General features: G+C 42.9%; 1 protein-coding gene across 3 annotated transcripts in view; it reads right to left on the reverse strand.

The window, feature by feature from the left end:
- The window catches only part of OXNAD1 (oxidoreductase NAD binding domain containing 1), a 35,778-nt gene extending 18,085 nt beyond the window's left edge, over positions 1–17,693 (reverse strand). The window contains exons 1-4 of one of the 3 annotated variants that reach the window (XM_066350710.1): positions 17,230–17,693; positions 12,695–12,847; positions 10,729–10,855; positions 10,378–10,441 (exon numbers count right to left, since the gene is read on the reverse strand). In XM_066350710.1, coding sequence (XP_066206807.1) covers positions 10,378–10,441; positions 10,729–10,847 — 183 coding nt within the window. In that variant the 5' untranslated portion in view covers positions 10,848–10,855; positions 12,695–12,847; positions 17,230–17,693. Of the gene's footprint in view, positions 1–10,377; positions 10,442–10,728; positions 10,856–12,690; positions 12,848–17,229 lie in introns of all 3 variants that reach the window. The other 2 variants (XM_066350711.1, XM_066350712.1) reach the window with 2 other exon arrangements.
- Positions 17,694–17,744: the final 51 nt, after the last annotated feature.

The raw sequence follows: 17,744 nt of genomic DNA on the forward strand, positions 1-17,744 counted from the left end.
CTCAGGATGGATGGTGGTCTCCCTCAGCACCACAAAATAAAATTTCCCCCCTTTCTCTGGCTCCTGTAAACCCCTTGCCTCTCCTTCTCTGTATTTTTCCAATCCTCCCTTCCTCTCCGACACCGAGTGGGTGATTTTTCCCCGACTGGCCCTCTACCTGCCTCTGTGACCCTGTCCCACCACCCACTGCTTCATCAGCTCCGTTTCCTTCATGTTCCATCTCTCTCTCAGGACCTTCTGTTTACTCAGACATGATATCTAATGCCATCTGCTCATCCTAAACAATTCAGCAACAAAACAGAAGTCTGTTAACCAGCCAGACTTCCTGCTATTTAATCCTCTGGCTCCACCGGCTATTTACCAGCTATGTGACTCTGAGCATGTTACCGGGCCCCCACCTCCCCAGCTGTAAAATGCATATATGTCATACTGTTGTTGGGAGGATTAAATGAGATAATACATACTGGCCCGTCATCCTCGCCTGGGATAGCTGGTGAACTCTTCAGGTCCCCTCCGCCCCTCCTGTTCCTGGAGCTGCTTCTCCTTCACCTCCTCCTTCCTCCATGGAGCTTTCTCTACACTGCCTCACTCTGCTCCCTCTCCCACCTCTCTGCGGAGACTCTCGGCATGCCTAAAGCTACGAACCCCACGCAAATTCACCATTCCTTGTCTGCCAGGCCCGGGCTCACAGCTACACTCCCCTGTGAGTCACTACAGCCAGTGTCTGAGGAGCACTTATCCAAGATGTAAACCAGATGCGGGGTTCAATGTTTTCTGTGCATTAATACATTCAGCTAATACAAATAATCAGAATATATCCCAAAAGATACTGTTATTTTCCTCCATTCTGCGGTTGAGGAACTGAAAGGTTCAGTACCTTGCTCAAGATGGCTCAGGAATACTTGAGAGTCAGGATTCAAACCCAGGTCTGCTTGGCCCTCAGTCACCTGATAGTCCTGTCCCAATGATAAATTCTGATGTGTACGATTAAATCCATCATGTTCATTCACAAACAGGCCCGGCAATGGAGATGCAGAGAGGACTTCTCCTGCCCTCATGCTTGCAGGGGGTCCCGAAATCAGCTGCTTTCCATCACCAGATTTCAATTCCAGACCCATTTTGGACTCAGTGAAGTCAAATCCATTTCCAACTCTCTCTCTCTTTCTCCCCCTCCACTCTATCTCCCCCCCCCCACACACACACACCCATACACACACGGTCTCTGACTCTTCAGGCTAATACAGCCAGGTTCCAAGAATTTAGCTCGTGCCCTTTCCCCCCCTGTGCACCCACCACCATCCTAGGCCAAGGATCTCTTTCTTGGCACTTGAACTGCTGCTGCCTCAGCCTCCTTCTGGTGTCACTCAAAGCAGCCGACAGATGAGCGTTCCTGATGTTCTGACCTCACTGAGTTCCTCTCCAGCTCAAAAACCTTCAAGGGCTATCCATCAACTACAAATACACAAAAGCTACTGGATTACCAGCCAAACTGGACAACTTGCTGGTCCTCAAAGGTACCTGACACTTGCCTACCCCCCAAAGCCCTGCCGGGGCCGTTCAGCATGCTCCACACTGTCCCAGTCCTGTGTATCAACCTCCAACCCACCCTCCAGGCCCGGCTCAGGGACTAACCCCTACCCTCACCCTCTTCCCTCCACCCTCTCAACTCTACCCATAAAGTGTTTCCATCTTTATTATCACACTTAGCACATACTAATGTAAATATAAATACTCGGGAACAGGTCTTTTCAACCACACAAACCACAAGCCTCCTGAGATAGGCATTGGGTGGAATTTACATTTATGTCAACTTCCTAAATCAATCACAGGGCCCAACACACAGTAAGATTCCATAAATATTTGTGGAATAAATGAAAACTCTAACTTAAAAATCACTTAAAATTGGTTTCTAGAACAAAAGTGAGTAGATGTTCAGGAGCCTTTTATATTTAAAAAATAGCTGGGGGTGGGGGGGAGCCACTACAGAAAACCCAGACTCATATTCAATCGGAGTGTGGGAGAGGTCAGGCGGGCAGGGGTCGCCTGTGGAACAGGATTCTCCTTTGTGGGCCGCACGCTCACTCTGAAATCTCTTCAGAATCCTCAGCGGGCTCCCATTATAGTATTAGTCTCATTTTCCTTAGGTTTACAAAGAAGAAATGTTTATTTTGTAAACATTCATTATTTTCTTTCAATATAATAATCTGTAGAAACACAGCCAAGAGCTAGATTATTTCATTTATAACAGCTTAACTGGCACCTGTCAGATTCATGAACAAAACGATACGTGTGAGCTTTAAACACATCCCAAAGTGTCACCTCATGGCAGAAAAACCAACCTTCATAACACTGGGAGGGGGGGGCACACAGAATTTCATGAAACATGAGTGTGCTTTACAATCAAATGCTAGCCTATGTGAAATGGAATCACCGATCATTTGCCAATGTCTAAATATAAAAATGTAATGAGGAAGAGAAACAACTACAGTTTCTATTGAAAAAATCATATTTTCATTTGGATGTTACTGGATGCTTTATGCCTATTGGTATTAACACACACAGTGATAAACCTGTTGCTATTAGTTCTCATAATCTGGGCAGAAACACTAGAACTGGTCACATAAAACATCTTGCACAATTCATGACTTTTAAAGACATGCCTCCCTTGTCTGGCCAGGCGGTGGCGCAGTGGAGAGCGTCAGACTGGGATGTGGAGGACCCAGGTTCATGACCCCAAGGTCGCCAGCTTGAGTGCAGGCTCATCTGGTTTGAGCAAAAGCTCACCAGCTTGGACCCAAGGTCACTGGCTCGAGCAAGGGGTTTCTCGGTCTGTTGAAGGCCCGCGATGAGGGCACATATGAGAAAGCAATCAATGAACAACTAAGGTGTCGCAACAAAAAACTAATGATTGATGCTTCTCATCTCTCTCCGTTCCTGCCTGTCTGTCCCTCTCTCTGACTCTCTCTCTGTCCCTGGGGAAAAAAAAAAAAAAAAAAAAAAAAAGACATGCTTCCCTCTTAACACTTCAGTTAGTGAATACAAAAACACTAAACACTAAAGATTTCTAGCAATGTGGATTAAAACATTAGCAAAATCTTTTTGAAGGCCCTGTCTTTATTTTATCCTGAAGCTAGTTTCATATGATTAGGACTGTAATCATGGCCCTTGTTACATACCATTTCTTCTTTACTTTGATTGAAAAAGTAAAACATGATGGAGAAACTTTATGTACTTGTTCTCATACTTAACGGATCAAAAGATTTCGCAACTTAAACCTCAACTAGCCATATCCAAAGTTAAAACACATGGCAGGAAATGAAGTTTTCCATAAAATAACATTCAGACTCTTCTACTGTTCAATAAAATAACAATACGTTTGCCAACTTTTACTAGCACACATTTTTAATGCTTTGACGAAGTCAGCATCTGAAAGGAAATTCCATCATGCTGGTTTTATATAGGATATCTTCATGTTATTGCTACTACAAAAGTCTCTACAGGAAATAGTCTTTCTTTGGGAAATCTGACTGGCTTCCTCTGTTCATTCCCATTCATTCTTTTGTTGGCTTAAAAAATTAGACAAAGCCAAGATTAGCCATGACCTGAAGCAAAAGAGGACTCAGATAATTTCAGAATTGAAGAAAAATTTAGTTAAAATAGCATGTCATTTTACATGTAAGGACACCAAGGCCCCGAGACTTTATTTCAACTGTGGCAGAATACCAATCTGATGAGCAGGAACCTGATCAAAAGATACTGGTTTTACCGAAGTGATTTACTGACAAGGAAAGAGCACAAAATCTGTCAACTGTACAACTTCTTAAGTGGCTTCTGCCTATCAACACTATCCTGGCAGATGAATTTTCCTTGTTCCTACCAAAGGCTACCCTGTCCACCTAGCCTGATGTCTCTGCCTTCCCAAGCCTTTACTGGGCACGTACCCTTTCTCCCTCGTCACGCCTCCTTCCCCCTCGCCACGACATCACATGTGAGCTTGCAGGCTTGCCACCTCAAGAAACATCAGGGGCAAACCCTGTGTATGGAGCTTACCGTGTGCCGGCACTTTACATACATTAATTCATTCAATCTTCACAAAAGCTATAGAAGGCAAGTATAAGCACTCTCCCCACTGTATATATGAGAAAATGTGTGGTCCCACGAGTATGTGGCAAACACTTGACCGCTGTGCTTTGGTGCTTCTCAAAATACAACAAACAAAACCAGCCTCTCCCTCAATCCAGCTAGCACCCCATTTCAAGGGTGACTTATGGCCCTGGCTCCCTTTTCTACCTCACATCCTCTCTCCCACACAGTTCAGTCAGGCTCTCATTCTCAGCAATGTCCCCAAGCCTGTTGTTCTGGTCACCCGTGACCCAGTTTGCTAAATCAGGTAGTGACCTCTCAGCAGAATCCAGCACATGGCCCCGCCCTCCCTGAAACCCGTTCCTCCTGGCTTGACCAACACCCTGCTGACTTCCCTCTTGCCCCACTGGCAACCCTTCTGCCTCTCTGCTCCTGGCCTTCCCTCTTCGGCTTGACCTCTAAATGCGGACACCCCAGGGCCGGGGCCTGGGCCCTCTCCCCTTTCTCTACACAGCCTCCACTTTGTATTTCCAGCAGTGAACTCCAAACGCACACATCTAGCTGCTGATCTGAATTTCCATTTCAAACAACACATCCAACACAGAACACTTTTATCTCCCAAAGTTTCTCCCTTTTTATCACTATGAAAAATTTCAAACATATACAAAACTAGTAAAAATAGTATAATGAACCCATGCCCTAGATTCAACAGCTGGTATGAGTTGATAAAACTCCTAGCTAATCTTGCTTCATCTGTAACTTGTCCTCTTCCCACCCTCCCACCCCAGATTATTCCAACACTGAGCTCTTTGCTTCTCCTCCACACTTGGTCTCCTCCATGTTAGCAAACACATGCCATCATCCTCTACCCAGTATTCCAATTCCAGAGCTAGAAACCTCTTGGTTTCCTCTCCTCCTCTCGTTACCTGCATCCACTCCTCCACCTGTGAGTCCCACTGGCCCTGCCTCTGTCCCAGACGCCCCACTGCCCCCCATTCCCATCACTACCGCCCTGCTCTCAGCTACCATCACCTCTCCCGGGACTAGGTTAGTAGCCTCCAACCTCACATGAAAGCACAGCAAACATGCTGTGCTCCACCAAGCAAATAGATAAACCACTTAAAATGTAAATCCCTACACTGGCAGGCTGGCTCAGCAGTAGAGCATTGGCCTGGTGTGTGGAAGTCCCGGGTTCAATTCCCAGTCAGAACACAAGGGAGAAGCAACCATCTGCTTCTCCACTCCTCCTCTCTCTCTCTCTCCTCTCCTCCCACAGTCATGGCTCAAATGGTTCAAGCAATTTGGCCCAGGTACCGAGGATGGCTCCATGGCCTCGCCTCAGGTGCTGAAATAGCTCGATTGCCGAGCAATGGAGCAGTGGCCCCATATGGGCAGAGCATCGCCCTGGAAGGGGCTTCCCGGTGGATCCCGATTGTGGCGCATGCAGGAGTCTGTCTCTGCCTCTCAATAAAAAGTTTTTAAAATGTAAATCCCATGTCATTTGCCTGCTTCAAACCATCCATCACCCTTAGAATAAAATCCCAACTGCTTACCCAAGCCCCAGCAGTTTATACACCCTGGGCCCTGCCTACCTCTTGCCCTACCGCCTTCCTCTGCACCTGCCACATCACTCCTGCCTCAAGGCTTGGCTCTTGCCAGTCCTTCTGCCAGGAATGCTGTTCACCTGTCTGGCTCTTTTCCATATTCGAGTTTCAACTCAAATGTGACAGAGCCATTTAAAATAGCACCCCTGCTCCATCATTATCCTGTTTGACTTCCTTCACAGTGTACGTGACAGCTGACATTCGCTGGTTTATCTGCACCAGAATGAAGCTCTTCATACAATAGGGGCTTCACCTGCCTCATGCACGGCCGCACCTGCTGCACCTGGAACAGGCCTGGCACACTGCAGGCACTCACACGTCTGCTGAATAAATTTAAAATAAAACACATTTGATTGCATTCCCACGGGGGTGGGGGTGGGGGGGTGAAAAAAAACACCACCACCAAAAACTTTGCCTCTTATACATTTTAGACATGACCAGCTAAGTTCTGGGCACAGTTAAGAGGTAGCAGTACAGGCAAGTCCTCATTTTTCACAGCTCTTATCTGTACAGAATGACAGAGCACACTTGTATCATTGTATCACCTCATCCTCACCGCTGCTACTTCACAAAGTGACTCAACACAGGCAGGGCAGGTAATCAGCCACCGAGGTGGGATTAACACTTGTTTATTCTGCTTGATGAAACACGTGCTGGGTGCCTGGGTGTGTCACCACGGTACCGCGGCTACAGCACTGTGAGGCTGAGCCTTCCCCCAAGGAGGCTCCCTCTCTGTGGGCTTCCACTCAGAGCAGAAGGAGCTGTGCAGCCTGAGGAGCCAGACCCATGCATTTATAATAATTTTCTTTATAGTAATGCCTATTATAATTGGCGGCTTCGAAAACTGACTCGTGCCCCTGATAATTGGCGCCCCAAACATAGCCTTCCCCCGTATAAATAATACAAGCTTCTGACTACTACCACCATGAGACTGCACCTCCCGGAGTTTCTCCAAGGGACTGCGCTCAGGCCCTCCACAAGTGCCACAGCGACCTCTAGGGGTGGGTGCCCGAGGTTCCTCCCCACCACCCTCTGCTGTCAGAGCTGACAACGTCCTGAGGCTGGAATGACAAGCACCACTGGCCCCGGCTGGATGATCTCTAAAGGCTCTCTGACCACAGATCTGATAAGCAAAGCAAATCAGGTGTCCCACTATTGGGAAGCATTCCATGGTAAAGAGATGCTCCTCTTCTCCACCACGCTGAAGAAGGCCCCTCCAGCATACTATCTTCCCAAAATGTGCAGGTGATGACTAACAGAAAATTGGAAGGGTTAAACCTGGGACATGGACCAGTCTGTCAGCTAAGCAACCCGTACTTCTCAAACTGAGTCCTCAGCAAAACCATCAGTCAAGATTATCAGCACCTGCCAATCAGCACTGGGACCACACAATCCCTACAGGTCGCTGCCAAAGGTGCCCAGTAATTTATTAGCTGCTAGACCAGCTATTAACTGCCCCTTTCTTATACCCAGTAACAGTTAAGTGATATTTTGATTAGGAAGAAAGATGAGGCTATGTGAAATTTATCTTCTTATTATACTTGCTCAATTCAACTTTGTCTAAATCAAGTGCCACATTCTATTGTTGTAGCAGAAGAAAAAACCAATTTGATATCAAAGATCTGAGTTCAAGCAAGTCTTTTAAACTTAGGCTGACAATGTAATTTACTACCTAAAACAGGGCATTTGAGAGTGTGAAAGGGGGTAGTACTGATAATTCCACCAGGACTGTCACAGGCAACTCAGAAAGCAGGGTCTCACAGTCTCAATCTCTGAAGTCTTCATTTCCTGATCTGTGAAATGGGGATGAGGACTCCTGTACCTCCCTCCCATGGTGGCTCTGAGAATCAAATAACACTCACTGTATAATTAAATGCTTTGTAAACAAAAGATAACAATACAACTACAGCTTGTGCCTGTAGGATAAGGCACAGGCTTCTAAAAGAAGCAAACTCGTACAATTAAAAAAGATTAGCGGTTTTTCCAAAATCAATTAGATGCATAAAATCAGTTTCTTCTGATCACAGTCCCACTAGACTCTGTGGTCACTTCCTATCCTTTTCAGTGCTGTAACCCCAGGACCTAGCCTGCTGTCTGGCATATTTCCAAATGATTGCATCAAAATCAGGAATTAAAAAATGTTCTAATTACCAAACTCTCCCATCAAACTGATGAATAGAGTATAGCTTGCTCAGTGGGCCAGCCCTGTACAGAGGCCAAGCACTCAGTGACCTTCCATTGAAAACTCAGTCTTGCCTGAACAATTCCTTCTGCATTACAGTATTTCTACCTTATCTCCTTGACATTTTGAAGGTTACTGCTTATTCTTTTAATCCTTAAGAAAAAAATATGAACTCAATACAGTCAAATGTCATTCAATTCAGAGCTCAGTTTCCTGCATCAGCATGACTCCATACTGGTTACACTTACAACCTCAAACAAGAAGCACCAACATCATGATATACTCTTTCAATAAGTTCTCCACTGGGAGCTCAATGTCTTAACAAGGAAAGGGCACTTCTGGGTGGGTGAGTGCCCCATTCTTTACCCGCCTACGAGGGGCGCAGGATCCTTTGGCTAAGAACCAGCCTCGGGCTGCAGCTTCCCTCCACCCTGGGAGAAGCCACCAGTTACCTCCTAGGCTCTGCTTCCTCTTTTGTAAAATGTAGATGTGAACCTATCCGGAGGCCGTCTCACAGCCTTGAAGTGAAGAGCAAACGGCACATGGGAGTTCTGTGAAGCACACTTGTGATACAAATTAAAGACAAGAGTGGTGGACTAGACCATGTGGTGGGCCAGTTCTATCATGGCCCAACATGAGGCACTTGTTCATGTCAACAAGTCCAAGGTCAGACTGAGTGAGCCACTGATGACCTTCCTCTGCTGAGGCAGGACACCACCTAGCTTTACCCAGCTCATCCCAGCTCCCAGCTCTCATTCTGTTTGGGAAAGAAGGGCAATTAGAAACAGAAGGAGAAGAGTTTCAACTGGACAATTCTTCCGCCAAAGTAATATTACGGGTGACATTAGCCCTGTAATTTTCTGACTTCTGGATATTAAAATTCTCAACTTTTCAATCACTCTAATAGAGTTTACATTAACTTTCTGTGTAGTTTTCTCAAACTTGGCTCAAAATATCCTCCCAAAAAGTCTCAATAATTTTGTCCTGTAAAATTCTCAAATGACAATTTTAACTCAGAAGTTGGCAAACTATGACCCACAGACCTTATCTGGGTGTTTTGATAAAGAACACTTTATTGGAGCCCAGCCACACCGATTTGTTTATGTGTTGGCTATGGCTGTACTCACACTGTAAAGGCAGTTTCACGGTTGGCCCATCAAGCCTAAAATACTTAGATTATCTGTCTCTTTACAGAAAATCTGCCAAATTCTGCTCTAGTTCTACCTGCCTCAAAATATAACAGAAAAGAGCAGAGTCCAAGACTGTTAAGCCACATTTTATTCAAAACTGGCAAGGTTTCGCTTATGAAAAAAAATTCTAACAACTCTCACATTTACAGAATCAGCATTTTTATGTGTTGAACCAAAAAAGAAAAAGTATTATTTTCAGATTTACCGTCAGTGGGAAAAGTGTATTTTCCCACACATCCATAAATCTATTATGCTGAACTAATTTTACACAGACTTCTCAAAAAAAAAAATTGGCTTAAAGCTGAACCCACAAGCACACCACCGTCAGTCCCAAAGCAATGTTCTGAAATAGATTTAGCTTTAAAAGTGCGGCCTAAACAATACTCTTTTACATTAAAACGTATCCTACCATTACTACTAAATAATTAAACTACTGCAACAATCCAATTCTGATCATGCTTAGAGACCTTTCTAAATCCTTCCTTATACAAAATAGATTTTAAACTTACAATACTAAGTAAGCTAAACATATCCAAATATGTAAAAAAAAAAATCACTCAAAAAGCAAAACAAATACCCAATTTCCATTTTTAAAAGATACGCAGTTGCTCACTGAGGTAAAGGGTGAAGGCCCTGATCTCCCAGCCCTGCCTGACACCCCTTTGCAGGGACTTAGCATTCTAGAGTGTGACTATGGGGGGGGGGGTCACCACGGGAGGGGAGTGAGAGCTCGTCCTGCCTCCTTTCTCAGATGTTAGTTCTCTCCCTTGATGAACTAAGAACTTGTTCCAAAGTAGGGATAAGAACAAGGACTTTGAGATGGATGTGGTGTTAAAAAAATAAAACACAGAAAGAAAGAAAGGAAGAAAGAAAAAGAAAGAGAGAGAAAGAAGAAAGAAAGAAATAAAGAAAGAAAGAAAAAGAAAGAAAGAAAGAAAGAAAGAAAGAAAGAAAGAAAGAAAGAAAGAAAGAAAGAGCTATTCATAAAATGTAGGCTCTAAAAGAAGTTCTATCCCTAAAATATAATCCTAGACATCACACCTGTGAGGGCAATTCTTTCAATTGCTGTTATACTTCCTTCATCAAGAAATGAATCCATTTCTTCCAAGTTTAAAGGGAAAAATTTTAGTATTTCAGTCATCCTTTCAAATCGATTGTCATATGTCCTGTTCAGAAAAGTTCTGAACAGAAAAATAACCTTTCCCTGCCTGTCCTTCAAAGGGATAAACAGAGCACCCTCGTGCCTTCTCCCTAAGCCAGCCAGAACCGTGTGCCACTGTCCAGCCTAGAAAGCCTGCCACTGCCCAAAGATACAAACCTCCCGTCGAACGACGTTTGCGGTTCTCTCCAAGTGATCAGTCTTCCTTCTGGATTTCATTGTGCTGAAACAGAGAGTAAAATTAGGTAATTACACATTATCCTCATACGAAATAACTGGTTTCTTCTGTAATATCATGACTATCCAAAAGACAATATAACACTCTGGATCCTAGAAAATGGTCAATGAACATTTGCACATCTAACTGACGTATAAGGATTACTGATGCCACCCACTTTTAAGCAGTAATTACGCTATGTCTTCAGGAGTTTGATATGCCTTCCATGACCATCAGCAGGGCAGGTCTCCTTGAAAATCAACCTTGAACGACACTGGAGGCCGAGGACTCACCTGGTTAGAGTAAGGTGGCGCCAGGTGCCGAGTGTCAGTCTCAACAAAGCCGTCTGAGTGCAGATGGCTCCAACAGGGCCTCGCAACAACCCAGGAACCAAGACAGCAGCACACGCCATGGTGCCTCCTGCACCAACATAAAACCAAAAATTAAAATGTTAAGGAAAAGTAGAGAAACATCAGACTATTTCAGGGGCCAATGAAGAAGAGTTTAGATTTCTGTTGGTGCTGTTATGAGCGAATCTAATGGCAAAGTAATTAAGGGCATAATTCACCCTGATAAAGTTTTGCCACTACTTAAGAGTTGATTCATCTGATCTCCACAGCACATACTTATGCCATTATTGATGCCATAAAATATTAGTTCTGCTAATTAGTTTCCAAAATCTCTGACCAAGTTCACATGACTAATCTTATAGTATTACAGGAGAGTAGATTTTCAAATTGTCTGATAACAGTACTCCAACCAAAGAGCACAACATAAGTCTTTAATATTCCTTGTTACATCAAGTGCAAGAGACAAATGAACTCAGGTTCACAGTAATGAACACAAACTGCAATCACATGAAGTAACACAGATGACTATTACAAATGTCACACTGAATGAGAAGAATTAAAGCAGCCACTCAAAAGGTCACACAGTCTATGGGTCCAGTAATATAAACTACAGAAACAGACAAAATTAATGTATGAAGCTGAGATCAAGTTAGCAGATACCCTTGGGGAAGTAGTAGTGACATTGTCGTTTCTTAATCTGAATACTGACTGCATGGGTACTCTCATTTTTTACAAACTCATCAAACCATGAAGGATTTTCAGGGAAGTAAAAATATTCTGTATGACACCATAATGATACACACATACCATCTAATACATTTGTCCAAATCCACAGAACATCCACCACCAAGAGTGAGCCCCAATGTACACTATGGACTTTGGGTGATCATGATGTATCAATGTAGGCTCACCCACTACTCTATCACTCTAGTGGGAGATGTTGATAATGGGGGAGGCTATGCATGTGCAGGGACAGGGGGTATATGTGACATGTCTGAACTTTCCCCTCAATTTTGCTGTGAACCTAAAACTGCTCTTAAAAATTATCTTCATAATGATCATCATCATCATCAAGCTGTCCTCTTAGGATTTATGTACTTTTATGTTTGTAAGTTATACTTGAATAAAATGTTTAAAAACAAAACCAAACCCCAGAAAGGTTCCCAACATTTCAAAGTCTAAAAAATACTGGCCTATCAGGAAAAGCATGGATTAAAAGTCAGCTAACGTATCTTTTTTTTTTTTTTTTGGTTCCTTCTATTCTGTTTTCCTCAGCCAATATTTAAATATTTCTTTGCCTAAGACGGCCACTTTTGACACGTTTTATTACGATATCTGTCCTTTCCTAGCTTAGTAAGCTTGAGAATAAGTGAAGATGTATGTGAAAACTTTTTTCTAAGCTCTTTGGAAGGCACTATATAAATTAATTGTAGTAAATTTTTGTTAAAAAATATTCAAGCTAGATATGCTTATGTTCCTACTCCATATTCATTAATTCAGTCCTTCATGTGACAAATATTAATTAAGAGCCCCTTACATGACAGGCACTGGGAATACAGACATTACCAACACAAAGACCTTCTTAGGGAGCTTATATTTTAGAAGATACAGAAAACAAAAGTAAATAAATCAGGTGATGATGTAAGTCATATGTAATTTATGCAGTTATAATCAATTCATATCAAAAAGCAACTGCTTCATAACCTTTCGGTAAGGTAAAAGATCTATTTCTTGCCAGAGTAAGATATAGAATCACTGTGGATAAATTATGCTACTAGCTATTTTTCTTGAGTAAATAAAAAAAGTATAATGCCTCTCTACCTCATGTAAGACTACTAAATGTAGTTTCTCTCCTTTAAATATGCTAAAGCAAAAATGGTGTGTTAATCATTGAAAGAAAGAAACTTACTTTAGAAGTCCATAGATTTTAGGAGTCAGTAAGTATATGGCTGGCTGGCTGGCTGATAAGCAATGTTTTGGTCCTGGTATTATACTGAGACCTTCTGATACACCGGTTGAAACCTGGACAGTGTTTCCAAATAATGAAATTCTCAAAAAGTTCCTGTAATGGCAGAGATGAACATATAAGAACAATGTTTTGAAAACTATTAAAAAGCACTACTATCTCCTACTGCAAAACTACTCTCAATTTCCCCTTTTCCATCAACTCTTCTAATTTTTCTACTTTTCTGATTGCTTTTTTCCCACTTTTCTGATTATTTCTTGTACTGCTTCTCATTTTCATCTTTCTTGGCCTGTTTTTAACTCCTGCTGCTCCTGAGAAAAACCAGATCAGTGGCTGGAATGAAGCAGTGTCATTTAGGGCCAAGCTCCCTAATAAAATTTAGCTGATATATAGTTTAATATGAAAACATTGTTCTGCTCAGTGTTTAAGACAACTATTGCTAAAACAGTCCTAACATAAGATACATTTTTTAATGACTATGCTGTTTGAACAGTCTACTGATCAAATAAACTAGAAAACAAAGACGTTAATTTTTAAAAACTAGTCTCTTTAAAATTCTAAACTCTTGTTTTGCAATAATAATCATGACCAAGAGTGCCACCTACTGGTACATAAAGGGTACTTTTTTCATCAAACAATTCAAAGTGACTTCTAAAGTATTGAAATGTCTAATATTTTCATATACTGAATTTAATTAACTATATAATATTAACACATATTAGGTAATTTCTAAAACCATACAAACAAGATATTCCATAAGTGCTTGGATCCTCATAGGCCTTATCTCACCAAAAAAAATCTTAAATAACTATTTCTGAAACAGAAAATTACCATAAATGCTAAATAAAACTTATATCCACTTAAGCAGTAAAAAAAAAATTACTCTAAGTAACAAATTTCAGAAATGGTCTACCTAGCCCTGGCCAGCGGCCCAGTGGATAGAGCATTGTTCCAGAGCACCAAGGTCTCTGGCTCAATCCCCAGGGCACCAGCTCGACCCCAGGGGTTGCTGATTCAAGCCCCAGTCAGGGCACATATGAGCAGCAATTAATGGCACAACTAAGTAGAACAATGAGTTGATACTTCTCTCTCAAAAAAAAAAATTAAAATAACCTGTACTGGTTTCTGATCAATAAGTATGCTCAACTTATTAAACAATTACTGGGCTGCCAGGCACTATTTTAGGCCATAGAGACACCATAAAGAACCAGACACAATCCTGGCCAATTGGCTCAGCAGTAGAGCATCCGCCCAGCGTATGGAAATCCCGGGTTCAATTCCCGGCCAGGGCACACAGGAGAAGCGCCCATCTGTTTCTCCACCCCTCCCCCTCTCCTTCTCTGTCTCTCTTCCCCTCCCGCAGCCAAGGCTCCATTGGAGCAGAGTGGGCCCAAGTGCTGAGGACGGCTTCATGGCCTCAACCTCAGGAGCTAGAATGGCTCAAGCCACAACGGAGCATCGCCCCCTGGTGGGCATGGTGGATGGATCCCGGTCAGGCGCATGCGGGAGTCTGCCTCCCGGTTTCTAACTTCATAAAAATACAAAAAAAATTAAAATAAATAAATAAAGAACCAGACACAAGGCCCTTGGCTTCAAGAAGCTTTTATTATAGTGTGTGTGACAGATAATAGTAAGCAGATAGTTAACAAGACAATGACTGATTACAATGAGTGTAATAAAAGAAATGAATAGTGGGGTGGGTGGGGGAATATCAGAAAAAGTCCCTCTCAAGAGGCATGATGAAACCTGAATGACGAGGAAAAAGCAACCAGGCAGACGTTATGAGCAGAGAGCATCTGGGCAGAGGCCCAGTCGCAGATACACTGGTGTGTTAAGGAACCACAGCCAGTGTGACTGAAGAGCAGTGAGCTAGGTAATTGATGTGAGATGAAGTCTAGCAGGTATACATGCCAGATCACATCCGGCCACAGTAAGAATATGGACTTTATTCTAAGTAACTGAATGGTGAATAAACCAGGGGAGGGACATGGTGGAATTTATGTTAAAGGATCGTTTAGGCTGCTATGTGAAGACCTGATCATAGAGGGTCATAAGCCAAAGCAGGAAGTCCAGTTAAAAGGCTCTAGTGTAAGATTAGAATAGAATTAAGCTACAGAGATGACAGAAATAGATTGAAATGGAAGACACTCTGGAATTAAAGCCCTAAGATTTGTTGATAGACTGGATGAGGTGTGGGAAAGCAGTGAGAGAAAGAGAAAAACCAAGAATGCTTCAAAGATCATTAATGCACTGAAATACAGCAAATTCACAGAAATATCGTGGCACCTGTCAATTAAGAATCCGAGGTGCCCCTGAAGAAGCAAAGGGGTTGCTGGCATTTGGCATTGGTAAGGGAACTAGTGGCACTCGAGTTATTTCCAGAGCGCTTGACTTGGAATCTGTGGAAATGGGCACAGATCTGACTCGTCCTGCCTTCTGATCTTAGGGCAGTCACCTCTTCCTATTTTTATTTTTTCCATTGATTGAGAGGGGAAGAGAAAGAAGCATCAACTCATCATTTCATTTAGTTGTGTATTCATTGATTGTTTCATGTATGTGCTCTGACCAGGGATCAAACCTGCAACCTAGGTGCACCAGGACACTTTATCCACTGAGCAACCTGGCCAGGGCCACCTCTTACCATTTTTAAATGGGAATGCCAACACTACTTCATTGGATTGCAGAGAGAAATAAATGTTATGAAAGTACCTGGCAAGCAAGAGTGTTACAAAAGGACAAGCTAAATACATTAATCTCCTGGCTCCCTGTCAAAGAATCTGAGAGGTACTAGTTTGATATTGGCTAATAAACAATTCCCTTTAGCCTAATATACAACAACACTCATAAAATAGTTTCTAATACATAATTATGACATTCCTGAGTTCAATCATATGTTAAGAATTTTAGTAACTCTTATTTTTGAGATCAGTAGTGTTAACATTTTATGATTAGAAAAAAAATTTTAATCATAAATTTGTGACCTCAAATGATACTATAGCAACTAGTAAATCTGCTTGTCTTACTTTTGGGGTCCAAAAAGTCTCATTACAGAATGTTTCCATTACCTTTTAAGAATAAATATAAAGTTGAATAGTCATTATGTTTTATTTAAAAATGGCGGGTGGGGGAAAAAAAACTGCAGCACATGTTTGGCTACAGTATTATTTTCTTCAGCACAGTAAGAACTCAAAAGTGGGCAAAACCATACAGGGAAGCACCTCTGGCCAGACAAGGGGTATGGCCAATAGATGGCCGGATGAAAACAGTATGGAAAGCCAAGGAGACACCCAAATCTAGGTCTCAAGGGAACCAGCACTCTGAAAATCCCAGCAGTCTGCAGAGCTCCAGGGCTATTTGTTTAATCTACTCTATTTCAACACCACTACATCACAGATGACACTGAAGTAATGAACAGCCTAGGTTCTGGGGTCAGAGAGAGCTCGGTTCTCACCATAGCTACTGCCACTCATTGGCTCTGCCTACTTAGGCAAGTCTCCTTAGGCCGAAACCTCAAGTTTCCCAATACTAGAGATTAGATTAACGATACCTATACCTCATTGGGCTATTATAATAACAATGCATGTAAACCATTTGGTACAGTGCTTGGCATATAGTGTCAATTATTATTAATAAGTCTTTCATTAGTTTTTTCTTCCACTTTAGGCAATACACATTCAAAGAAAAGTTGGAAAAAAATACAAAGAAATATATTTTTTAATTACCAAAACTCCTGTAACTTTTAGAAGTATTAACCTCAGATTTTAAGATTCCCAAGAGAATTGTTTTTGATAGATCCAACTTGCTTTCTAAAAGGTTTATTAATTTATACTTCTACGAAACAAATACGACTGCACCCATTTCTGCACATTCAAAAACGGCTCATTTCTAATTTCTAGGTACTTTTTCTCAGAAGCACTGAAGAACTAAAGATGGTTCCCAATCTCAAAACGCTCACTGAGACTACAGAATAGGCACTAGCGATTCTCCCCTGGCCTCCTGTCTCCCAGAGGCTGCCTGGGAAGCATCTGTGTCTACAGATCCAGGGCGCAGTCACGGGGCTAAGTGGGCTTTGCTGGAATTTCTCCTGTGCTCAGACAGAGCAGAATCTTCTCAGCTAACCCACAAACGGTTTAAAAATGTTTCCTTACTTCAGGACAGATCTCCAAATACGCTAAGTGGACTGTTTGTGAGGCCTCTGAAATAATCTTCCATAAACTCCTTTAATATAACTTCTGGATTTTCTCCCAAAGAATCCTCTGCTTTTACGTCTTCAAGCCTTAAAAGGGCCAAACCAGGTGAAACTTGAGTGTGCACAAAACTGGCAACTTCATGCAAACATTTGAGTGCGTGTACGTATGTATAGGGATGTGTACATATGTGAGTATTATGCATATGTATTATGTGAATATAAACTAAGTATGGTATACAATTTAGGGCAACTGAAGATAATATAGGGTGATGAAGAGGCGGGGGTATACCTGAACAGCCAAGTGCAGCCAGGAACTACAGCTAGGCGTCGCCCTGAGCTCAATCAAGGTCACCTGGTGAATCGAAATTCCAAGGGAGCTTTTAGTCGGTCGCAGGGGAGGCACGGAAATCGAGAAGGCTGAGCAGCTCCCACCGCCGAAGACCAAGCAAGACTGCGGACCTTCCCCCAGGGGCGCCGAGGGTCCGGACTACGCTAGCCAGGCCTGCTGCGGCCTTCAGCGGGATCTGCCCAAGGCCTCTCTCAGGTCCCTCGACGGGAGGCCGGGCAACCACAGCCGCGCAGTAAGACGTCTCCGCGCCGCCAACACGACGCGAACCGGCACCGCTGAACACAGCCCAACTCCGCCGCCGGTGCCTGAAAGCTTCCGGTGTCCCCGACGTGACGTAGAGCATCGCCAGCAATCCTCACATTCTATTGGTCACGTCTCATCCAATGGGCGGAGCGGTCACGACACCACTGAGCGCCTAGCATGCTCTTCCACCCTCTCTCCCAACCCCAGCTCCG

Source organism: Saccopteryx leptura, chromosome 10 (assembly GCF_036850995.1).
Source record: "Saccopteryx leptura isolate mSacLep1 chromosome 10, mSacLep1_pri_phased_curated, whole genome shotgun sequence".
In the NCBI taxonomy this organism is placed as follows: Eukaryota; Metazoa; Chordata; class Mammalia; order Chiroptera; family Emballonuridae; genus Saccopteryx; species Saccopteryx leptura.